The 26,336-nt window shown below is 43.1% G+C and overlaps 1 protein-coding gene and 1 long non-coding RNA gene across 3 annotated transcripts in view; one reads left to right on the top strand and one right to left on the bottom strand.

Annotated features, from left to right (window-relative positions):
* LOC141256225 (uncharacterized) overlaps positions 1–26,336 on the top strand; it is a 320,798-nt gene that overhangs the window by 109,433 nt on the left and 185,029 nt on the right. The gene's annotated exons all lie outside the window — the stretch shown is intronic.
* Positions 1–26,336, bottom strand: part of RIPK3 (receptor interacting serine/threonine kinase 3) — a 74,238-nt gene that overhangs the window by 11,141 nt on the left and 36,761 nt on the right. For both annotated transcript variants that reach the window (XM_073671150.1, XM_073671151.1), the window contains 7 exons: positions 22,435–22,573; positions 21,971–22,053; positions 19,626–19,662; positions 13,093–13,181; positions 11,028–11,073; positions 8,314–8,366; positions 3,361–3,394 (listed from right to left, as the gene is read on the bottom strand). In XM_073671150.1, coding sequence (XP_073527251.1) covers positions 3,361–3,394; positions 8,314–8,366; positions 11,028–11,073; positions 13,093–13,181; positions 19,626–19,662; positions 21,971–22,053; positions 22,435–22,573 — 481 coding nt within the window. The remainder of the gene's footprint in view (positions 1–3,360; positions 3,395–8,313; positions 8,367–11,027; positions 11,074–13,092; positions 13,182–19,625; positions 19,663–21,970; positions 22,054–22,434; positions 22,574–26,336) is intronic.

Below are 26,336 nucleotides of genomic sequence, written 5' to 3'. Positions count from 1 at the left end.
GGGGCACAGAGCCTCAAGATGTGGACCTGGATGGGGCACAGAGCCACAAGATGGGGACCTGGATGGGGCACATAGCCACAAGATGGGGACCTGGATGGGGCACATAGCCACAAGATGGGGACCTGGATGGGGCACAGAGCCTCAAGATGTGGACCTGGATGGGGCACAGAGCCTCAAGATGTGGACCTGGATGGGGCACATAGCCACAAGATGGGGACCTGGATGGGGCACAGAGCCACAAGATGGGGACCAGAGCCACAACATGGGGACCTGGATGGGGCACATAGCCACAAGATGGGGACCTGGATGGGGCACATAGCCACAGGATGGGGACCTGGATGGGGCACATAGCCACAAGAGGGGACCTAGATGGGGCACATAGCCACAAGATGGGGACCTGGATGGGGCACATAGCCACAAGATGGGGACCTGGATGGGGCACAGAGACACAAGATGGGGACCTGGATGGGGCACAGAGCCACAAGATGGGGACCTGGATGGGGCACAGAGCCACAAGATGGGGACCTGGATGGGGCACAGAGCCACAAGATGGGGACCAGAGCCACAAGATGGGGACCTGGATGGGGAACATTGCCACAGGATGGGGACCTGGATGGGGCACATAGCCCCAAGATGGGGACCTGGATGAGGCACATTAGTACAAGATGGGCACCAGGATGGGGAACGTTGCTACAGGATGGGGACCTGGATGGGGCACATAGCCACAGGATGGGGACCTGGATGGGGCACATTAGTACAAGATGGGGACTTGGATGGGGAACATTACTACAAGATGTTTTCCATTATTACTATATGATGCTAATTGTAAGACAATATTACTGTATGTGGCCAATTGGGGGAAATAAAATTGTAAAAAAAATAAAAAATAAAATAAAGCATGAAAAAATATTGGGCACTAAAAATTCTGTTTTATATGTAAACTAAAGTAAACACAAAAAAGTGCACGTTTATTATCGCCACATCCATAACGACCCAAGCCATAAAAAAATAAACACGGCAAAAATGTTCAAAAGGTGTATACAAAAAAAATGGTATCACTAAAAATGTCACATTGAACAAAGAATGCGGCCCCCCAAATTCAAATTTTTTCCATGTGCGGCCCATATACCCAGCCGAGTTTGAGACCCCTGACCTAGAGTTTCAAAATTCTAACTAAAGTAATCTTGCAGAAAATAGAAAACAATTAACAGAGCGGGCCTGCGAGGCCCCAGGTATGCGTTCTAGGGTTAAAGGGATTGTCCAGGTTTGTCATGAAAGTCTGTAGCCACTCTGTGATTGGACTTGTGAATCCTCACAGTGCATGTGGCGCGTGCTGTCAGGATTCTCTGGTGCCGAGACCGGGTGGTCATGTGACTGCAAGTATGCATATGTCCGGCCACATTCTGACTAGATGTGCGCAGCTTCACTCAATCCACTTGTATTGAGCAAGGCCACACATAATGTGGCTGGGAGTATTCATATTGTATACTTGTGGTCATATGACCGCCCTCTGCCGGCACCGGAGAATCTTGACAACACGCGCTGGTTGTGCTGAGAGTATTCACAAGTCTGCAGTCACATAGAATGGCTACAGACTTTTGTGCCAAACCTGGATAACGCCATTAAGCATGGCTGTTCCCATTCAAGATGGCCGCTTCATGTGCCTCTGTATCTTCATCTACCAACCCTTTTGGCTCAGCCATTGACTTGCCACCCTCATGCTTTCATATTACATCTACACACTGACTGCATGACTTCCCGTGCAGCACCCATTATATGGAGCTCACAACAGTAGACTATTGAATTTCCCCCTCACATAGGTATGGTTTAAAAACTAAGGCCCTGATTCATCAAAACCGGTGATTTTCTCGCCGGTTTTCATGAGGGGGCGTGTTGGAGTCAGTCTCCTGATTCATTAAGAACTGCACACCTCTTAATGAATCAGGAGCGTCTGACAACCGGGGTGCGCATCCATGCGCCCTGCCAGAAATATTACTCCACTTCCTGAAGAACATCACAGCTTGTCATAAATTAGATGCCCAGGTAATTACGCCCCTAGCACACCCCCATCCCGCCCCAGCTCGACCCATTTTGTCCAAGCTGGGAGAAACTGGCGTCAAAACAGAAAAAGTGGTAAGATTTTGACAGGTCACTTTTCTATTAGTGATTTGCATCTCTCTCCGAGATCTAGTACAAGTGCTGTCATTCTTCAGGGCAGTCCATGCGCAGTAAGGTCCTGATGAAGACAACTGTCAATGTCTGCCATGATCTGCATGCTTTATAGATCCCACCAGCCACTGACCATGTTCTTCATTAGGACAACTGATGTGGAAATGAGCAGCAGGTGTGAAGTCAGTGTCAGGCGTGATTTATGCAAATTGCTTCTTCAGAGAGGAAGAGGACTAGAACTCTAGTGCCACCTATTGGAAGTAGAAATCCTCAAAGTCAATATCAGCCCTATCGACATGACTTAGGATAAAGGCCAAACCAGAATCCATATTTGCAGACACTGTCGGGTTGCTGCCCCTCATTTGTGCAAAGTGTGAGATCTGGTTTGGCTAAGTTCCTTAAAGGGTTGATGTTGACATTTAGGATTGCTACTTCCAATAGGTGGCGCTAGAGTTCTAGTCCTCCTCTCTGAAGAGGCAATTTGCATATTTAATTTCCCAGAGGAGCATTGCAAGGCTTAAGTCTCCTCACATTGGCATGCCTGTCTTGGCATGTCACTCTCCAAAAGAAGAAATGTTAACCCTTGGAGTGATCTACAAACAACAGACATTCACTGACTTCTTCATGAGGATCTTCCTGTGCTCGCACCACCCTAGGGAATGACGGCACTTGCATTAGACCTCAGGTGGGAGAGGCAGGTCACTTAAAGAAGAATGACCTGTCAATCACTGACAGGAGACTGGCAGCAGGTGGGGAATAGGGGAGACAGGCAGCAGAGCTGTAAGTGCAGGGTCCGCACACTGAACTTGTAGCTTATATGCATAACTATTCAACCCCAAAAATTCTCTAAAATGTCAACCCAGATTCTAAAATAAAGGTATGAATGTAATTGGCATTACAGCGAATGCACATAGATGACATTAGTTTGGGGTAGAAAACCCTGATGACAGGTTCCCGCTAAGAGGACCTATGTCACAAAATCTTAGTCCACGTGCCATGCATAACCAGACTTTGTAGATATTTACACTCCTCCATAGATTACGTGTCACTCTACTGGTTTGATACCTCACCAATTCTACACCTCTGTATAATATATTGTCTCCATATACATAGAGATTATTTCTTGATTATTCTAAGGTTTGCCACTGGACATTATTTTAAGCCTGAGTATAGTTAGTGAAATATACTTACATTTAGATTGCATAGGTTGCTGAATATTCGAGTACTGAAAAGAGAAATAAAAAACATTTCCGAAATTATGCTTATAGACAAATGAGCATTATACTTAAAGCGTTATTTCCATCTTATAATGTAAAAGCATATCCCTGAGATATGCCATTTCTTTTTTGATTCGTGATTGATAAAACCTTTTAGACTCCCATTAATTCACCAATTAAAAGGGTTGTCCAGGCTTCAGACTAAAGTTTTCAGCCACGCTATGCGCTGTAGACTACTGAATTGTGATAGAGAGCAGTGCACATGCTGTCAGAATTACCCAGTAATCCCCATGTTAGTCAGCAGTCGTATGACTACATGTGTGCAATATGCATACTTCACAAAGTGACTAGACTCATCTGGCTTCTTTCATTTCACCTCTACTTAGTCCTCAGACAATTCTCTTATCCTCTTTCTGTTCTCCATGCTTAGTGTGGCAAACACTAACACACAATGCAAAGACTGAGTCAACGTCTCCCCTTTTTATCTGGTTTCAGATGTGATTTTCACATTGCCCACACCTGTTACTTGCCACAGGTGAGTCTGAACAAGCATCACATGCTTAAAACAAAGTTGTTTGCACATAATTTTGGAAAGGTCGCAACAATTTTTGGAGTTTAGTGTGAAATTATGTGCATTTTGCCTTTTTTTCTCCGTTTTTTGAGTTGTTCCAATACATACATAGGAAATAAAAAAGTGTATAACAAAACATGTGTAATTACAAACATTTTCTGGGAGAAATACTTCATTTTCAAGGGTGCCAACACTTTTCGCCATGACTGTATATGTGACTGCCGACTTGTATGGGGAATACAAGGAATTCACACCGCACACTGTCAGGATTCTGCACATAGACTGATTGCAGACTTTTGTCCTAAGACTGGACAACCCCTTTAACAGGGCAAGGAGGGCAGCTATGTACTTAACGACAATGTAAATTCTGCTCCAGTCTACACAGCAAAACTATCAGGAATACTTGTATTGTTACAGTTTCACTTGAATGGGGCCTTTCTGCAGTTCCTAGTTAAAAGAAGAGTAAGTATAAAACGTCCAAGTTTATTTGGAAAATTAAAATGAATGCATTGTATTAGAGGCAAATCCACATAAGATTAGCAAAATCTATGCGTTTCGCCGTATAGCCTTTGTCATGGTAGTTCTCTGCACAGCAAAAGCCAGGGTGCCCCATTACTGTGCTGTAAATCTTTATTATAGAAGTATCCCATAATATGCTCTAGTGTGCTTCAGATCGCTGTCAGTCTAGCTGCTCGGCAGTCCACTAGCACTATTGAGCCCACAGTAATTTTAACTTACGCAGGCAGTAGCAAATATTATATACAGTTTAGATTGCTCAAAGAGTTCTGTTAGCTAAGAGTGTAATGAATAAAAAAGTCCCCTTCAAGTGCGTCTGTCATGAGTTAAGTGTTCTGCATTACAGGGTCTCTGAAGCACAATGAGGGATTGTTCTCTACTGCGCCACCTGCTGGACTAATTTAGTAAGCAGGTGGATGTGAGTAGGACCCTAATCCTTTAAATTGGATTTCAGTTTTTATATAAAGCTGTATAAGGCTATGTGCACACTGCTTTTTTCTTTTGCGTTTTTTTTTCTGCAGGTGTCCACAACACACAATAGCAATCCGCTCTGCTTATTGTCTTTTTTGCTGCCTTTTTTATGCCTCTTTCCCTTTTTTATGTGTTTGTGGTGTAGATTTTACGCAGCATTCTTTAAATGCATTTTTTTAGCGCAGAATTCTGCATTTAATAACACAGTTGTGTATTTTACATGCCCTTTTTCAGCCTCCAAATGGAAGTCCATAGCAAAAAAACAACAGTTCAACAACACACAAAAAACATAACTCAAAAAAGTGTTTACACTATGTAAGGACTCTTTCAGATGTTTGTGATCATCGGTCTGATCTCAGATCGCAATGCACGGAGTGACCGTGTGCCTCCTGAGCCGAACGTGACAGCCTCATAGAAATATACGGAGCTGCCGCGCTCGTGTCGGGAGACGCGCGGCTAGTCTGTACATTGCGATCCGAGATCGGACCAATGATCACGGATGTCTGAAAGAGCCCTAAAAGGTGATTTCACCAATCCTATCATTGTATATTGTGAGAATACAAACAAGAATAGTAAAAAGCTTTGAATTTGTATTGCACCAAAACTTCAAAATGTGAACAAAACCCAATGAAAAATTCTACAACTTTATCATTTAGATTATTAATTACTTAGCAATTGGAAAATTTTATCAGTGAATGGAATCTGTCTGGTTTACATCCAGCTGGCCATGCCCACCTGACACTGTACTATAGATCAGTACTGTGAAGAGGAGCTCTTCTGATATGAGAATAGATCTTTGATAGCCTCTAGATTTTTTCATTGTAAACTGAGCAGCTTCTCATTGCCACCGCTCCACTGATCCTAGAACAGTTTTTCTTTCTCTTCTGTGCCCCTCCGCTCCAAAGTTATGCACCAGGAAGAAATAGAAATTCAGTACGTCATATGTCGGTCAGGGGTTAAAATGGACAGCACGCTGATTCCTAATATTTGATGAAACATTTGCTTTTTAACTGATCTGTGCCTCCATTCTGCTTAACTCCGCGCATGTCTGGTTCTCATCTGTTTTTACGGATTAGACTCAGCCATTCTAGTCTAGAAGACATCCATTTTCCCTGTTTTTAATCTGTTTTTAAATGATCCATTGTTAAGTAACAAAGGGTCAATCAGTGAACCTTCTCTTTTTATAAGAAAACAAAGGAGAAAAACCACAAAGGAAACATGGATGACACATGAGAAAAACACTGCCAGTTTTTGATCTACTAAAAAGAAAATGGCTTTGTGACTGCCCGTTTAAGCACATTGTGGATGACGCCTTCAGCCACACTTATTTCTCTGCGTTGCAATGTTTTACCACATTGGGGCACATTTACATGAATTGGCTGCAACAGTGGTCATCAAAAGAATTGCAGCTGACTGGCAAAGCACCATCACTCACCAGTCACACACTAAAAGAAATTAAATGGCTTTTCCCACAACTGACATTATTGGAATATTTATTAGATAGGTCATCAATGTCTTAAAGGCAACTTGTCACCTGGAATATTTATTAGATAGGTCATCAATGTCTTAAAGGCAACTTGTCACGTGAAAAAATGCTTTTAACCTGCAGCTATAAGGTTAATCTGCAGGTTAATAGCGTTCTGAACCTGCCCGGCACCCCCACTTAGATCCCTGCTGCCTAGAGGAAATTAACTTTATTCCCCACAGGCAGCTTTTGGATTTCAGTCATAGAGGCAGCGCCAGTGCAGGTTCAGTCACCACTCTGTGACTGAAACCACGCCTGTGCCACGCCAGTGACTGAAACCCGAACACTGCTGGGAGGAATAAAGTTCATTTCCTCTAGGCAGCAGAACTCCTGAGTGCAGGCACCGGTCAAGTTCGGAATGCTATTAACCTGCAGATTAACCCCATATCTGCAGGTTCATAGCATTTTTCCACATGACAGGTTCCCTTTAAAGGGAATCTGTCACCCGTGTGCTATGTAATTCAAGAGCAGCATGATGTAGTGGCTGATATCCTGATTCCAGTGATGTGTCACTTACTGCGCTGCTTGTTATCATTTTGATACAATCACAGTTTTCTCTGCTGCAGATCTAGCAGTGCTCAGAATGCCAAAACAGTTGACTAGGAGGCATAAGGCAGCTAGTCCTATAGTTATAATCTCCTCTGATAAAACACTGATTTTATTGAAACAGCTACACACAGCCTAGTAAGTGATACTTTGCCGGAATCAGGTTCTCAGTCCCTACATTATGTTGACTGATTCCCTTTAACAGTGAGATCCTAACCTTTGGGATTTCCAGTGATGTCTAATATGAAAGCACCTTTCACTTTGCAGAATGCCACCCCTGACAAAACATTGTGAAGGAACTGCTCCATTCACTAAAAATGTCTGTTTTACCACGCCAGATCCACCACCAGATCAGAAGTGGTGATGTCAGAGGAAAACGGGAGGGTCTGTCACCTTTCTTCAAGACATTGGTAAAGGTTTAATTTCTCCAACTTTAAAGAAGTTGTCTGAAAATTACAACTTATTGCCTATCTGCAAAAGAGATGAAAGCGGTGGTCATGCATGTGCACTGCCACTCCATAGTCTGTATACAAGACTGAAGGACCTAGCTGAGTACAGCGTCTTGCTCTCTATATCAGCAGCCCCATACTTCCTGAACAGGACAGGAAGTAGAAATCTAGTATTAGGCTGAGTGGCCTGTGTGAAAACGGTAAGATATCTGATTTAAAGCACCACTCTAGAGTTTTTTTTTATTTCAGTGCTGGAGTGGTGTTTCTAACGGAAGGTCCCTGAGCCTAGTCTAATACTTACCTGCCGCCGTCTTCATCATCTATCACCGCTGCTCTCATTGGTCTCTGACAGTTTGTGACCTGCTGGATTGCTCCAGTGTTTCATGGAACGAGCCGGAGGTCACAACTCAATGCAAGTCAATGAGAGCCACTTTCTGGCCTCGTTCGTGCTCTCATAGACTTGCATTCAGAGCTTGTAACGTACTGTAGGTTCTGACTTCTGGCTAGTCAAAAACTGCGGTCACAAGATGGCGCCACAGAACCGGAGCAGTTCCAAAAAAAGGTGAAGACGCCGGAGGACGAGTATAAGACCGGGGGCAGGGATCTTAGTTTAGTAGCACCACTCCAGCACAGAAAGAAATACCCAAAACACTGGAGTGGTGCTTTAAAGAATGTCATTTTCTGATGACACTTTCCCTTTAAGTGTTGTATAATTACTATAGAATTGAACATATTCAAATTATTCAAAGGACTAGAATTAGGGTTAACACATTGCTTAGCAGTACTGTTATTGGAGGACTCTGCCACCTTAAAGGCAAACTATTATTATTTCTTGCTTAGGTAACTTACTGGTTGAGGTGTTGGATATCTATGAAACTGTTGATACCAAACTTGAGGATCACCTGAAAAAAAGCACATAATGGATGTGATTATTTCATAAAGTATTCACATTTTCAGGCCATGTTCACACGTTCTGTATTTGGTGAGTATTTCTCATCAGTATCTGTAAGCCAAAACCAGAGGAAAAGTATAATAGAAACAGTTCACCACTTCTGTATTTATCACCCACTCCTGGTTTTGGCTCCCACTCCTGAGAAAAAATACCGACCAAATACTGATAGTGGGGCCGTGGCCTTAAGCTGAGAATTTAGCTAGGGGCATGTTTAGTGCCATATTAATATACAATATTGTGTCATGCCCCTTGTTTAGGTACCTAAAAGGAAAATGTCAACATTTATTCTCACCCCCTACATAAATTAGAATACTAGACAAGACCCTAACATAAATTCAGACCCCGGGCCCCAAAATGATTTCAGAATCTTTAATTCAGCTCCCAGACCAAATCACTAAATACAGACCACTGACCAGACCCATAAAACTAATCCAAAGCCCAGACCCCAAGACGTTCATCCCCGGACCAGACCCCACTGTTTAATTACTGCTATGTGCTCCTGTGTCCTCGACACTTCCGGGCACCACTGCACACAGGGTCCTGACTAGCGAGCAACAGGATATTCTGCGTATAAATCGGACGAGTGCAATCCGATAAAAAATCGGATTGCACTTTTACCAATGTTATTCATTTAGGCATTGTTCATCTGAGATTTTTTCTCAGCTTGAATCTGGCGAGAAGAAAAATTGCAGCATGCTGCGAGTGGCCTCGTATATCAGACGAGCCTTGCCAATGCAAGTCAATGGGTGTGGAAAAAAATTGACAACACACGGACCATCCATATGCCGTCCAATTTTTACGGATACTTTACCATTCTGTAACATAGAACATTGTAAATCATTATAGAATAATAGTTGCAGAGAAAAAAAACTCATTGCATACGGATGCTAGGTGAGAAAAAAAAATCGCACATTTGTATAGCACTCGCATGACATGTGGAGCGATTTTTTAAATGCAGATGAGTGCGTGGTCTTAAAGGGGTGATTCCAACCTTTAGCTACTGGATCACGCTACAGGTCTCTATGTTGTTGACGCGCCCCCGGGGCCGTGGGGTACTCGGCAGCCGGGCCCCTGCTTATGCCGGTAGGGGAGTATCACGGTGGCTGGCTCGGTCCGTGACCCAGGGCGGTCAGTGCAAAAGGGGGAATAGTTTATAGGGGGATTTTTGGGATTGTTCGTGACGCCACCTGTGGAATGTGGCCAAGGGGTGCCGCCGCTGCGGAGCAGTCCTCTGGAGCTGGTGTTACAGCAGCAGGGATGGTGTGGCTCTCCACAGGTAGAGCTAGCTCCAGAGCAGTGTAGGAAGATGGTGGTTGCGCTGGGCGTTGTAATGCAGTGAGGGAAAGGTGGCGCAGATAAAGAATGGACGGAGGCAGTGCGGTGCGGTAATCCGAGTCTTTACTCACAGTTTTTATGACAGTTCCACTGGTGCACCGTACGGGTGCTAGCCTCCCACGTCGCGTTGCGTTCACCAGGCAGGGGTTCAGCACTTCCTCAGGCAGATTAGGAGTACCGGACAGAACCCCACTTTCTTGTGTTCCTAGCTAGACCGACTTCACGCTGGGTCTTTCTCCCTCCTGCCCTGCGCTGCCCACTCTCAATCCCACTCGGGTGCTCTGAAGTCCCTCCTGTGAGTCGGAGTTCCTGGACCTGCTTGACCCTCCTGGGGATTAGAATGCGGCTTCGGCAACTGACTATATAAGCCAGAAGCCTCCGGTTTTTCCAGCCAGGACTTGAAGTACACGACTGGGCCAGGGGCCGGTCCCCTTCTTGCGGCCTACGATCCCTCTGTCTTCTGACAGATTCGGGGTGTATGGGTGCCTTCCTGCACTCGCCGTACCCCCTGGGATCCCTTCTTAGAATGGAGCCTACTCCTCTGCTCCCCTCCTGGGCCTATATCACTAGGCCCCTACTTGTGGAGCAGAGCTCCTACTGAGACTCTGCTTCCGGACTGTTCTTCTGAACTGCCCTACTGTTCTGACCTGAACTGTCCTGCCACCCTAAGATGTCTTCCCTATTTATCTCTCCTACCAAAGTGCTCCCTTAAACTACTTCCTCCACCCACACCCACTACTGGTTCCCCCTACCTTTGGTTCCCCCCACTCCAGCCAGGGACAGGGTTCAGCAGGAAACACATTGCGTCTTGCCCTTCCTGCCGGCCTGGAGCAGTGTAGTGTTGGATGCAGGTGTTGGGGTTCCGGGCAGCACTCTCTCCTTACCTGAGAGAAGGAGACACCACACCTCTGGGTGAGGTGCAGTACCTCTGTGGCGACTGAACCCTCAGGGGCACCACATTGTCCAAACAGGGTTAATGGACATGGAGGGTCCTTATGAAATGACCCTTTGCTCCCATTGATGTATTAGTATGTTGTGATGAGCTTTTTCCCAGCTAATTGTTGTGCTGTTATATAATGTGTTGATGGCACAGACAAAAAAACCATGGCACAACCTGAAATTTAAAGAGTCATTTAACCCCTCTACTTTGATCCCAAGCGACACAAATATGCCAGTTAAAAAAAGTGAGAGTCTAAATGTGCTAAAGCAAAAATAGATGGAAAAAGTATTAATTTTTAATGAGCTAATGCATTTTTGAACAGATTTTGTAATTTACCTGGGAAAAATTGAGGTGCAGGAGGAGGAAATCTATAGTTAGGTCCCTGGATGACAAAAAGAATATGTAAGCATTAATGAATGTTAATTCTGATTAAATGCAGTATATACACACACATCCCCGGGCAGCATGTCAGGGGTTTTGCCAGCACAGGGCAATAGTCCTGTAGAGTCCTCTGACCCATGTTCGAGCAGAGGGACTTGGGGACACCACGCCCTGACTTTACAATGGGTAGAGACTGTGGGAGCTTATATAAGGCATGTGTTTGGTGCCAACAGCTGGTTGGCCATGCCCATGTAACTTAGGCTAGAGTCCCGTGGTTTTATTTAGAGAAGGGGAAAGCGACAGTCGTAAGGGAGAGACTGCAGGAGTAGGCATAGAGGGCACTCAAATTAACCCCCATTACCATGCATTTAAATAAGTTTTCCTACTAATAAAGTTAATTTTAAAGGGAATCTGTCACCCTTTTGAGTTATTAATATGGACATACAGGTTATATACAGCTGAAGTTAGCCATACCTTTATGCCTCCTCTATGATGCCTTGATCAGTAAATATCATCTTTTACAGCTATGATGTCCAGGCTATGGTGCGTACGCTGCCCGGAAGATAAGACTGCCTCTGGTCTTCATTACACAAGATTTCTCCTCCCCTTCTCTTCAGTTTCCCTTTGACGTCCTGTGCGCGTCTGGAAATCCTGCTCCTGTGCATTCTGCCTGCTGTCTCTCATCTGCACCGTTCCACCCTTCTGTGGGCCCTGTCTCCAATTTTTATGTGCGCAGGCGCTGGAGAGTCACTGTCACTTCCGGTCCCAGTGATCTCCGGTGCACAGTAAAGGTGAATTCCCCACAGTGCAGAACAGTGCAGAGGAGAGACGACAGGCAGGATGCGCAGGCATGGGATTTCCGGCAGCGCACATAACAAGAAAGGGAAACTGAAGAGAAGGGGAGGAGAAATCTTGTATAATGAAGACCGGAGGCAGTCTTATCTTCTGAGCAGCGTACGCACCATAGCCTGGAAGATCGAAGCTATAAAAGATGACTTTTACTGAACAAGGCATTATCCAGGAGGCATACAGGTATGACTAATCTCAGCAGTATACAACCTGTATGCCCATATTAATAACTTAAAAAGCTCAAAGGAGTGACAGATTCCCTTTAATCAACATTTTAATAGATAGATCCTTGAATAATAATAATTTCCATAATTTCCACAATTGGATGTGTTAATAAAATGTTCCTGTACTGAGATAATCTTACAAATGTGCCCTTGCTGTGTACTGTGTAATGGCTGTGTCTGACTGTACAGGAACCTGGTCTGATCATACCACAGCTCCTGGGCAGGGGAGGAAGTAAAAGAGAGTATACAGACATTACAGCAGGAGATCACAGCTGATTCTTTCTTTGAAGTAAAACATGTTTAAAAACAGGTAGTGAAATATTTTGCCTCACAGAAAGAATCAGCTATGATCTCCTGCTGTCCTGTCTGTATACTCTCTTTTACTTCCTCCCCTGCCCAGACCATGTCCCTGTATGGTCAGACACAGCCATTACACAGTACACAGCAGGGGCACATTTATAAGATTATCTCAGCACAGGAACATTTTTTAACACATTCAATTGTGGGACTTATTAATATTCCAAGATCTATTAATTAAAATGTACTTTGTTCATGGGCAAACCCCTATAGGTTGATTGTTCAGGCGCTAACTAGCTATTGTGAAGGTGTGGACCTGAACTTGTGTGATCTGGGGCAAATAGGCCCAAGGCAACAGAGACGGGAAGGAAGAAAAGTAGTGAGGCCCAGACAAGCAGGAGGGAGAAAAGAGACCTTCAAATTATGTGTGTCACGTGCGCTCTTTGAAGTCTGAGGTGGAACTATTTCTGTAATGTTTAAAGTACTGAACCTTCCTAGGGGAAGACTGACAAATGCTGAGTGTGTTCCAAACTAAGTGCCTGATGACTTGATTCTTGAGTGAGGACGTATACCCCTGGGAGACTCTCAGACCTTACCCCGCTATATGGGGCTGTTACAAGTATACAAGGACAAGGATTTTGTTGGCATACCATAGTTCCTGGCGGGTAATGGAGTGTTTCTGGATGAAATCTTGTATGCTGACTTGGAGTTCTAGGGGAGCTCATTACAGGCACTGGTCCTAAAATGACAAACACGGAACTATAAGAAATCATTTAATCCTTTTATATATATGATTATGTCAAGAATATGTAAAGGAAACTGATAGTATTAATTGTGTTTTCCAATTATTCATTATACTGATGAAATCTTCAGGATTGTTAAGATGGCCCCTCCATTCGTCCTCCGGTGGTCAGCTGCAGTGATGAGGAGTAGCATGCTCAGCTACCTGTCCTTACACAGGGCTTGACATTCCTATATTCTAGCAACCATGGGAAAATCTCAGATGTGGTGTGAACAGAGCCATAGTCAATAGCCCAAGAGGTCCCCCAAAGAAGTTTACCTTTTGAAATATGTAAAGCTTTTCTAAAATATATATCTTTACTAATTTAAAAAAAGGCCTTGACTGACAACTGCTTGTAATATCCACCCTAGTAGGGCATACGGACAATCATTCTCATAGGCTGGGTTCACAATTATTTAGTGCATTCCCTGCATGCCAGTGTCCACCTCAGCTAAGCCGCCCTGATGAGATGCCAACAGGGTGAGTTTCTAACGCTCGTGGTTTAAAAGTTAGATTTTCCACTATTTTTACCTGTAGACTAAAATGGGCAAAAAGAGTATAAACAATAAAGCATTTTCACTATTTTTTGTAGTTCGTATTTCATTTTTTTTGAACGTAGAGAAAATGTAAATGCCAATGTATTTTTGTTTTAAAAAGAAATAAAATCGTATAAAAAACTTAAGTTTTTTTTTCGCCATTATTCTCAATGAGAGACATTATTGAAACGTATAGCTGCACGTTTGTAATGAATCTAGTACTTCTCCCCACAGGGTTGATACCAAAGTGAAGGAGGGGTGGGTTGCAATTAGTTGCAAAAAAAAAAAAAATCTATATTTTTTTCGTAAAAAGGGTATACAGTTGTAGATTAACGTATTACATATGTTAAGTATATACCATCAGGCACCTGTTTGCATGCAGTTTTAACGTATATGTCTGACACAAACACAACATTTTTTTGCTGTTTTTTATTCTGCAGAAGAGAAGGACGCGCTTGTTTTTTTTCCTGAGTGAATTTGAGAATTGCAGTGTTTTTGACATCTGCAGCATGTCAATTCTTTCAGCGTTTTTGCAGCTTTTTTAACCCATAGAAAGCAATGCGAATGCAAAAAATGCAACAAACAGGTTTGCTGCTTTTTTTTTGTAACATTTTTTCTGTGTTCTTTGTGAATAAAACTAACTATATTAAAAACTACTCTGTAGACAAATCTGCTGCAAATACTGGAGTATTGGCAGGGAAAAACGGTGTGTAAAATATGCGCGGTTTTTATGTGTTTTTTTTTCTCATTTAAATAAGTGAAAAAATCTGAAAAAATTGACATGTTGGAGATTTGTAACTGCTTCAAATTTGCAAGGAAAAAAAAAACAGCAAGTACATTTCAGGAATCTCATTTACTTTACTAGTACAGTAGTGCACTGCATTTTTTTCGCAGGAAAAAAGCAGCAAAATCTCATACACTGAGATTTATTTCCAAGACTTGGTTAAGTGCTTGTTTTATATTATTTTGTTTTACTTAATACACTACATGAATAATGATGACAGTATACAGTGCCTTGAAAAAGTATTCATACATATTTTCCACATATTTTTTTACGTTACACTCACAAACTTAAAAGTTTTATTATTGGGATTTTTTGTGATATATCAACATAAAGTAACAAGTATTTGTGAAGCATAAAGGAAATGATACATGGCTTTCTAAATATTTAAAAAATATAAATCTGAAAATTGTGACGTGCATATGTATTCAACCCCCCTGAGTCAATACTTTGTAAGACCACCTTTCGCTGGAACTACTGCTGCAAGTTGTTTGGGGTATGTCTCTACCAGTTTTGCTCATCTAGAGGCTGAAATTTTTGCCCATTCTTCCTTGCACACTTGCTCTAGCTCAGTGAGATTGGATGGAGAACGTCTGTGAATATTTTTCAAGTCTTGCCACAGATTCTCAATGGGATTTAGGAAGGAGAACAAGAAAACTGACCATAAAATTCCAGAATAAACAATAAAAATAAATACTAAAATAAAAATATACTTTATTGAAAAACCAGGAAGGCAACAAGGGGATTTACAAGGATACAGGGGTGCACACCTAAGGCTTACTAAAGACAATATGTCAAAGAGGGAGTCATATTTATATAGTATGGTATATGGTATAATTCCAAAACTATATAGTATAGAATGTATATATAAATAAAAGTTTAGCAATACGGCATGTGACCAATGTAAAGGTGCAGAAGTGCCCTATGTAAAATATCAATGCAGTTAAGCAAACGAAAGGTACTAAGGGCTATACCCACTGCAATAGAAAAGAGCAGGGGCGGACCTACCGCCCGTGCAGCCGGTTCATTGAAAGGGGGCCTCCGAGGGAGAGGGGGCCCCTCCAGCCTCCAGCAGGGCCGCCATCAGGGCGGTCATGTGACGGTGCCGGCACAATACTTACCCCTCCCCGTGCCTCCGCAGCGTCTTCTAACTGTGAAGGCTCAGGTCAGAGGGCGCGGTGATGTCTTTACACCGCGCGCGCTCTCTCCTGACCTGTCACAGTGCAGAGCGGGAAGACGCGGACGACGCTTGAATCCGGAGCAGCGCCAGCAGCAGGTAAGAAGTGAGATGAGTATTGGATTTTTTTATTTTTTTCATGTATGGGGGCATGGGGCATTATATGGTGGGGCTCCTGCATGGGGTATTATATGGGGGGGGTGACATCCTGCATGGGGCATTATAAGGGAGGGGGGTGTGACATCCTGCATGGAGCATTATAAGGGAGGGGGGGTGTGACATTCTGCATGGGACATTATAAGAGGGGAAGGGGGGAAGTGACGTCCTGCGTGGGGCATTGTAAGGGAGGGGGTGTGACATCCTGCATGGGGCATTATAAGGGGGGGGGTGTGACATCCTGCATGGGGCATTATAAGAGGGGGAGGGGGGAATTGACATCCTGCATGGGGCATTATATGGGGGTGGGGAGGAGTGTTACATCCTTCATGGGGCATTATATAGGGGTGGGGGGGGAGTGTGGCATCCTGCATGGGGCATTATAAGAGGGGAAGGGGGGAAGTGACATCCTGCATGGGGCATTATAAGGGAGGGGGGATGTGACATCCTGCATGGGGCATTATATGGGGGGGGTGACATCCTGCATGGGGCATTATAAGGGAGGGGGGATGTGACATCCTGCATGGGGCATTATATGGGGGGGTGACATCCTGCATGGGGCATTATAAGGGAGGGGGTGTGACATCCTGCATGGGGCATTATGAGGGGGGGTGACATACTGCATGGGACATTATAAGAGGGGAAGGGGGGAAGTGACGTCCTGCGTGGGGCATTATAAGGGAGGGGGTGTGACATCCTGCATGGGGCATTATAAGAGGGGGAGGGGGGAATTGACATCCTGCATGGGGCATTATAAGGGAGGGGGGTGTGACATCCTGCATGGGGCATTATATGAGGGGGGGTGACATACTGCATGGGACATTATAAGAGGGGAAGGGGGGGAAGTGACGTCCTGCGTGGGGCATTATAAGGGAGGGGGTGTGACATCCTGCATGGGGCATTATAAGAGGGGGAGGGGGGAATTGACATCCAGCATGGGGCATTATATGGGGTTGGGGGGAGTGTTACATCCTGCATGGGGCATTATATGGGGGTGGGGGGGAGTGTGACATCCTGCATGGGGCATTATAAGAGGGGAAGTGGGGAAGTGACATCCTGCATGGGGCATTATAAGAGGGGAAGGGGGGAAGTGACATCCTACATGGGGCATTACACGGGAGGGGGGGTGTGACATCCTGCATAGGGCATTATAAGGGAGGGGGTGTGACATCCTGCATAGGGCATTATAAGAGGGGGAGGGGGGAATTGACATCCTGCATGGGGCATTATAAGGAGGGTGGGTGTGTGACATACTGCATAGGGCATTATAAGGAGGGGGGGTGTGTGACCTCCTGCATGGGGCATTATAAGGGTGGTGGTGGTCTGGCATACTGCATGGGGCATTGAAAAGGGGGGAAGTGACATCCTGCAAGGGGCATTATATGGGGGGGAGAGGTGACATCCTGCATGGGGCATTTTATGGGGGGTAGAGGTGACATCCTGCATAGGGCATTAAAAGGGGGGGTGTCATCCTGCATGGGGCATTATAAGGGGGGGAACAGCCTGCATGGAGCGTTACATGGGGGCCAATATTCTGTATGGAGCGTTATATGGCGGTCAGTATTCTGTATGGAGCGTTAGATGGGGGTCAGTATTCTGTATGGAGCGTTATATGGGGGCCAGTATTCTGTATGGAGCATTTTATGGGGGCCAGTATCCTGTATGCAGTGTTATATGGGGACCAGTATCCTGTATTGAGCGTTATATGGGGACCAGTATCCTGTATGGAGCAATATATGGGGACCAGTATCCTGTATGGAGCATTATAAGGGGGTCAGTATCCTGTATGGAGCATTGTATGGTGCCCATAATACTGTATGGAGGACTATACTGTCCGATCTGCACTGTGCGCTGTGAGGATTCGCCGGTTTCTGAGCTATTGTAGAATTTACAATAGATATCGCTCGTGTAATGGGGCATTATAAGGGGGGAACAGCCTGCATGGAGCGTTATATGGGGGCCAATATTCTGTATGGAGCGTTATATGGGGGTCAGTATTCTGTATGGAGCGTTATATGGGGGACAGTATTCTGTATGGAGCGTTATATGGGGGCCAGTATTCTGTATGCAGTGTTATATGGGGACCAGTATCCTGTATGGAGCGTTATATGGGGACCAGTATCCTGTATGGAGTGTTATATGGGGACCAGTATCCTGTATGGAGCGTTATATGGGGACCAGTATCCTGTATGGAGCATTATAAGGGGGTCAGTATCCTGTATGGAGCATTATATGGTGCCCATAATACTGTATGGAGGACTATACTGTCCGGTCTGCACTGTGCGCTGAGGATATCGCTCATGTAATGTAGTAAGTGAAATCCTTGGCCTTGTAGTATATATATATATATTTCTCTGCGGTATCTGTGCATCATGAATCATGGTATGTGTTAAAGGGGCCCATTGAAACTCTGTCGCCCAGGGCCCACAAAAACCTGGAGCCGGCCCTGGGGGTAAGTATAACAAGTTTTATTTTTTTTAAATACAATTAATGAACTAGGAGTGGGGGGAATAAGAGATGCACGGGGGGGTGAGAGATGCACGGGGGGGGGGGGGGGGGGGCCCTTCATGCCCCCTATGAAGTGCAGGGGGGGGGGCCCAAAACATTCTTGCACAGGGGCCCACTACAGTCTGTGTCCACCCCTGGAAAAGAGTACCCAGGAGATTCCCGGCTGAGTGGCGCCCACCCCATTTTTGGATGATGGATTGAACAGTCTTCCATGAGATGTTCAGAGCTTGGGCTATTTTTATAACCTAACCCTGCTTTACTCCTCTCCACAACTTTATCCCTGACCTGTCTAGTGTGTTCCTTGGTTTTTATGATGCTGTTTGATCCCTAATGTTCTCAACCAAACATGAGGCTTTCCCACAACAGCTGTAGTTATACTGAGAATAAATTACACACAGGTAGATTCAATTTACTAATTATGAGACTTCTGGAGATTGGTCACTCAGGATTTTATTTAGGAATATCAGACTCCAGGGGGGGCTGAATACATATGCACATCACAATTTTCCGATTTATGTTTTTAAAATAATTAGAAAACCAAGTATCATTTCCTTTACACTTCACAAATACTTGCTACTTTCTGTTTGTATATCTCAATGAAATACATTTTAGTTTGTGGGTGTAACGTAAAAAAAAATGTGGAAAAGTTCACAGGTTATGAACATTTTTTCATGACATTGTATATGGGAATATGGACCATACACTTGACTATGTGAATGGAGTAGAAGCAAATTAACAAGATTATAACATAACATTACTATTTCATATCTTTCTTCATTCTATTCTCTTCGCATCACGAATGTAATTGTATGTCACTATCCGGGTACAATCTCACGTTCAGGACTCGCTGCGGTCCTGACGCTGCAGAACTTCCACACCACTGCCGCACCTATTATGCAAATTAGCGGACATGCATTTTACTTTTTATACACATGCGGATTTTCCTCATTGAATGCAAGTCTTTGGGGACAATCTGCATGTGTACTCGCAAGAGAAATTGACATGCTGCGGATCTGAAAGATGCGCCGCATGTCAGTTTCCACGGGTGATCCGTAGGTGCACATAGACACATAGTGGACATGGGATTTCTAAAAATCCCATCCACTATGCAGTAAAATCTGGCCTCTGCATTTTGACACTGCATAAATCCGCAACGTCAAAACCGCAGCAAATCCTGAACGTTGGAACGCACCCTCAGTGTCGTACCTTCAACTGCCATAAAATTAAGTAATATAGATAATTACTTGGGTAATTTGTAGATTGAGGTCTGGAGTGAGATACCTGGAAGACAAAAGAAATACATATAATCATTTAAGAAGGCTAATACATACATAAACAGGATGGTATGTACACTTCTGTGAAAAATTAAAGCATCAATATTTCCAAATTCATTTTGAAATGGAAACAATTGTCGGATTGAAACAAAATTTTGCATGGCTGTAGGCCAGACCCTGAATTTCATGATACGGAAATTGTTTAGCTGTTTTCAAATCAATTCAAGGGGCTGCAACCCTCTAAACACCCCAAATTGGAAAGTGGCTAGAACAATTCCAAAGAAGTCGACTGAAACTGTCGAATGGATTGTTTGAAAATCTCGTCAGTGATGGTTGATTGCCTATCATTTGTGATCCTGTCAAGTTCAACGATAAAAATTACCCCTCCGGTACACCCGTAAACGCAAACCCTCCCCAAAGGGTTGAAAATGGGGAGATAATGATAACCGTGGTTGAATCAGTATGCTTTCAAAGGCTCACAAAAATGTCTGGAAGCTTGTCAAGAAATCGGAATGTTTATCCCCATTTTCAGGGGTTTGGTATGTGTATCCCTTAGAATTTACCCCTAAAACATCATGTTATGCAAAGAGGCAAACATTATCTTCATCTCCTCACAAAATATAAATGATAACAACAGTAAATTGTTTATTCACATTCAAATGCTCATGTGAATGCACGAGGACAACCTGACAGAACACTAGTCTTGCCATATTGGCCAAACAAACAAGAGAACTTCCCAAGAAAGCAGGTATTGCTTCTAAGGGGTTTTCAACCCTCTCTCACCCCCGTATAAGGGCTAACAACCCCTTTTTAAGGTGTAGCTGTAAGGCATATCTGTAAGCAAAGATAAAAACCCAACAGACACCTGAAACAATGGTTAAAATCACAAGATCAGCAGAAACACAAGTGCAGACATGAAAACGAGTTGAAAGGGGTGGTTTCTTCTTTCGTACAGTGAGGCTAAGTGCCCACGATGCAGAAATGCTGCATATTTTTTTCGCTTCTCCCTGGCAGGAAAAACGCATGCGGATTTTACATGCGTTTTTCCCGCCAGGTAGAAGCGTTTGTCAAGCGTTTTTGCATGCGGGTTATCAAGCGCTTTTCCAATCGATTTTAGCATCACTTGGAAAAGTGCTTGACAACTTGGTCAGACTATATAAATCCATGCAACCGGCATGGATTTATATAGTGTGACCAAGTAATAGTTAAAAAAAAAGAATAAAAATGGTAAAAAATAAAGATCATACTTACCTTTCGATTATTTCCGCAGCATGTGCACAGCACATGCGGATTATCATTGGGGAACATGGGGCACGTATTACCAAGCGTTTAAGCGTTTTCGCTGCGGAAATTCCGTGGCAAAAACGCTTGAAAAACGCATAGAGGGCACGCCGCCTAATGGGGCTTTGGGAGGATGGAGAGGAGGCTTACACTACCTTTTGACCCAAGTTTCAAAATTTTCCCTCCATTACGAAAATTCATTTCATGGGGTTGAAATTTGGGGTCTTTTTTGTGTTTCCCCCCCAAAATGAAGGTTGGGGTGCTAGCAGTGACACAGAAAATGTGGGGCATGCCTTACTACAGCATTACACACCAAAATCCATGCTGACTGTGTCCAAAATGCCCCAACCCCCCACTTTTACGAGAGGGGGTGTTAAGGGTGTTTTTACCCCTTGGTGGCTTTTGACGGGTAATCTGATGATGCAAATTGGTTAGAATGATCAGTAGATGTGAGGAGATGAACATAATGTTTGCCTCTTTGCATAACATGACGTTTTAGGGGGTAAATTCTAAGGAGTACACATGTAAAACTCCTGAAAATGGGGATAAACATTCTGATTTCTCGACAAGCTTCGAGACATTTTTGGGCGCCTTTAAAAGCATACGGATTCAACCAAGCTTATCATTATCGCCCCATTTTCGACCCTTTGGGGAGGGTTTGAGTTTAGGGGTGCACCGGAGGGGTAGTTTTTATCGGAGGCGGTTGAACTTGACAGGATCACAAATGATAGGCAATCGACCATCACTGACGAGATTTTCAAACCAATCCATTCAACAGTTTCAGAGAAAAGTCAACTTCTTTGGAATTGTTCTACCCACTTTCCAATTTGGGGTGTTTAGAGGGTCGCAGCTCCTAGAATTGAATTGAAAACAGCAAAACAATTTCCGTATCATGAAATTCAGGGTATGGCCTACAGCCATGCAAAATTTTGTATCAATCCGACCATTTTTTCCATTTTAAAACGAATTTGGAAATATTGATGCTTTAATTTTTCACAGGAGTGTATGCGATAAAAATGATACTGTTGTCATACCTTAGCACTTCCTGGGTGAACTTGTGATAAAGTTTGTGGCTGAACACTTGAAGACGTATTTTGCATGTTTCTAGGCACAGATCCTGAATAATAGAGAAATATAAGGAATCACTTATGTGAAGAATTATTTCTTGAGTTGTATAAAATTGGTTTTCCGTCTATTAACATTTGATAAACGTTTAACAAACATTATATCGGTGTGGGTCGGACTGCTGGGATCCCCAAAATTGCTGAATAGGGAACCCCCATCTGCTAGTCCTGTGTGTGGACGCTGTGCAGATTTGTATGGAATTGCCTGATCCATACTGTACTAATCCTCCCAATTGAGGCTGCACACTGGAGAAGAAACAAGGTCAATGGTTCTAGTGACCTTGGGGGCCACATCAGTCTGATCCCCACCAATCTAACACTCGTCACAGCGTGGATACATGATAAACATTCATAGTCGTAAAATGATGATTTACCCAGTACCGCAGATGGCTCTTCAGAGATATTCAGAGTAGTTAATTTGTGATAGAATTCCGACATGTCTTTAGTATTTACAGATACAGTTTGTGCGGTATGTGAAACATCTGTTGTCTTACCACATGGGGCAGAAGTATCCTTAGGAACAAGAAAATGCACAATGATTAATAAATATAGAAATAAAGCCTCTTAGTAAATAATTGGTGGGTTATGCCAACCAATCGCACATATGAAATGAAAGATGACACTAATTACTGAAGAAATAGGTGCTGCGTTCATCGACTTTACATTATCAATACAAATTGTGTTTGTGTTGCAGTGTATTAGAGGTTACTAATGGGCTTCCCAATTTCAGCACTGACTATGGGTTGTATAGGTAAGGCAATGGGGATATGGGGGGGGTTTCCCCTGGCCTCATTTCTGCAAAATATTTGCAATCTTTTACATTTTTGGACTAGCTGTGACACTCTTTTAAAAGTTAGTGATGCTTAATGACAGGGAGTGGCCGATAGTGGCCCGCCAGATGTACTATCAGGCTACGCTCCCACCATGAGCTTTTGGAGTGGCCGATAGTGGCCCGCCAGATGTACTATCAGGCTACGCTCCCACCATGAGCTTTTGGAGTGGCCGATAGTGGCCCGCCAGATGTACTATCAGGCTACGCTCCCACCATGAGCTTTTGGAGTGGCCAATAGTGGCCCGCCAGATGTACTATCAGGCTACGCTCCCACCATGAGCTTTTGGTGAGTTTTTGATGTTGCAGATCTTCTGTAGCATTTCTACACCTATAAAGTAAATTAGGTTATTTGCGTTTTTATTCAGTTTTTGATGCTTTAAATAAAGCTGCTTTGTTTATGATACCTCCTGGTGTTTGGCGGTGACGAAACTTTCTTGATGTATTTCTGTGCAGATTACATGCGTTTTTGCTATGGAAATGCACTAAAAACGCATATGCATTTTTCACCTGCGGATTTTCTGCATCTATTGCAAGTCTATGGGAAAAATCTGCACATAAAACTCAAGAGTACTCGCAAGAGAAATTGACATGTTGTGGATTTGAGATTTGAAACCCGCACCGCAGCTCAGTGTTCGCTGAGTAATGCTACTTTTGGTGTATTTTTGATGCTGTGTCTTACAGTTCCAGCAAAGTGGATGGGATCTATAGAAATCTCATGCCCACTGTGCTTCTTTTTAATTAACACAAGGTAAACTGACCTGTGGTGCGTGTTTCAAAGAAATAGTTGGGTAGAAGGGCAAAGGAGCAATTGTAAGTACACAGTGCTATATAATATGATGGCTGCAATATAGTAAGAGGATAACAACTTTGATGGGAGTTCTTCTTTAAAGTACATAGAATGACACCTAAAAATTGTTTTTTGATAACCCCTTTAAGTCTGTACTAGTATGATGGTGATATTTAGTCACGGTGTGGTGGCATTATCCACACATAGTATTTTGTTGGTATTATTGTTCAGTCTTGGTATGGTGGTCTTTTCAGGTCTCAATCTGGTGGTATTATGCAGTCACCTTATGTGCTGTGATAAGAACTAGCTCCAATTGCTTCTGTTTAACCCCTCGAGTGATTGCCATGACAGTCAGTAACTTACTGAAGGCCTCCCTGTCTACCATCTTTGTGATCATATGAAGCTACATTCAGGGCTTCATAGGAGATCACAAAATTTACAATACACTGAAATACAAAAGTATTGCATTTTATTGCACATAACTGCTATCATCTATATGATTCAGATTCAAGGGGATTAAAAAATTAAAATAAAAAAAACATTTGGTATTGCCACGTTTGTAAATGTCAAAAACATAACGTTATTGATCCTGCACAATAAATACTAGTAAAAGAAGAAGAACGCAGCACTCCGGATTCATCCTAGGTGTTATATTCACCAGAAAGGCAACGATTCAAACTGAATGGTCAAGCATAATGATACATGTTCGTCCTTATATACACCCATGTATCACCGTTAACCAGTCCGATAATCAATTACAAAGTTGATTAAAATAGTGCTCTATGTATTAATATATTCATGATCCAATAGTAGACATAGTTATTACATGGACACAAGGGCTTGGGAAAGTCAATCACTAGTAAAGCTAAAAAAAGAAAAAATTTAGAGCGTACGTATGGAAATTCTATTCACTTGTATCACTATGCTTAACAAAGACCCTCCATGTCTGGTGAATAGAACACATTGGATGAAGCTTGATTGCTGTGGTTTTCTTCTCTTTTGCTTGTATTTTTGTTGAGTTTCTGGATCAGCATACTTTGTTGCTTGGACTCATACTGTGGATATGCAATTGGGGAGTGTGCTACTTATTTCTCATACTGCTGGCTTGATAAAAACTGTCAAAAAATAAATACAAATTGACATATTTTGGTCCCTTTGACACTCAAAAAATGCAATAAAATGTAAGCAAAAAGTGAAATGTACCTCTAAATAGTTCCAATGCAAACTATGTCTAGCAACACAAGTTCTCACAGATCCATTGACTGAATACTACAAACGTTATAAGTCTCAAAATATGGTAATGAAAACCATTTTTTTTAAAGAAAACAAGAAAAACAAAAAACTTGAACAGTCTGTTATTGTGCCGAATAAAGTTACCACGTCATTTTTACCATAAATTAAACATTGAAAAATGAAACCTGGACATAATGGCAGAATTATTTCACTATAGTCATGCGGTTTTGTTGACAGAAGTAATCATTGGTTTTAGAAGACTAAAAATGTAAAAATGGTTGCGGCAGGAAAGGATTACAGTAGTGTTCAAAATAATAGCAGTCCAATATGACTAACCAGATTAACCAGATACTGTTTTTGGTATAAATGATATTACCACATGTCAAACAATTTACCAGTTGGTGCATTAGATTCTAAGAAAACCAACAGACTAAGCATTCGTGATCTGCATGTTTTTGAGTCTGTGTATTTGAATAATTAATTGAAAGGGGGTGTGTACAAAATAATAGCAGTGTGGAGTTGAATCAGGTGGCCCTTATTTAAGGGTTAAGCCAGGACATGTTGTACATGCATTTCTCCTTGAAAGCCAGAGTTAAAAAAAAAAATACATGTACAAAGGCGGATACAATTTGCCAAAGAACACATCAACTGGCCCAAAGAGAAATGGAGAAATATTTTGTGGACTGATATAAGTAAAATTGTTCTTTTTGGGTCCAATGGCCGCAGACAGTTCGTCAAACGACCCCCAAACTCTGCATTCAAGCCACAGTACACTCTGAAGACAGTGAAGCATGGCGGTGCAAGCATCAGGATATGGGCATGTTTCTCTTAATATGGTGCCAGACCTATTATCGCATACCAGGGTTCATGGACCAGTTTACATATATTAAAATACTTGAAGAGGTCATGTTTCCTTACGCTGAAGAGGATATACCCTTGAAATGGGACAAGACAATGACCTTAAACACACCAGTGAACAAGCAAAATTTGGGTTCCAGTCCAACAAAATTGAGATTATGGCGTGGCCAGCCCAATCCCTGGACCTTAATCCGATAGAACACGTGTGGGTTGACATCAAAAATGCAGTTTCTGAGGCAAAGTCAACAAATGTCAAAAAATTGTGGGATGTAGTCAAAGCATCCTGGGCTGGAATAGCAGTTGACAGGTGCCAGAAGTTGGTTGACTCTATGCAACATAGATGTGAAGCAGTTCTAAAAAACTGTGGGTATACAACTAAATATTAGGTTAGTGATTCACAGGAATGCTAAGTCGAAGTCCATCGCAGCATTGCAGGGGCAAGGGGAGGTGATCGCCTCTCCTGCCGGCGTCCAGCGCTGTCTGCGGCGGCTCCCGGATGTTGCCATGATGACCCGTCATGACAACATCCGGGTCACCAAACAGCAGGAAGATACTTTGGTCATGCG

The sequence above is a fragment of the Phyllobates terribilis genome, unplaced genomic scaffold (assembly GCF_046119375.1).
Source record: "Phyllobates terribilis strain yellow unplaced genomic scaffold, ASM4611937v1 Scaffold_1__5_contigs__length_1240528914, whole genome shotgun sequence".
Taxonomy (NCBI): domain Eukaryota; kingdom Metazoa; phylum Chordata; class Amphibia; order Anura; family Dendrobatidae; genus Phyllobates; species Phyllobates terribilis.
The sequence above is the reverse complement of the archived record's forward strand: the minus strand, read 5'-3'. Positions and strand labels throughout refer to the sequence as shown.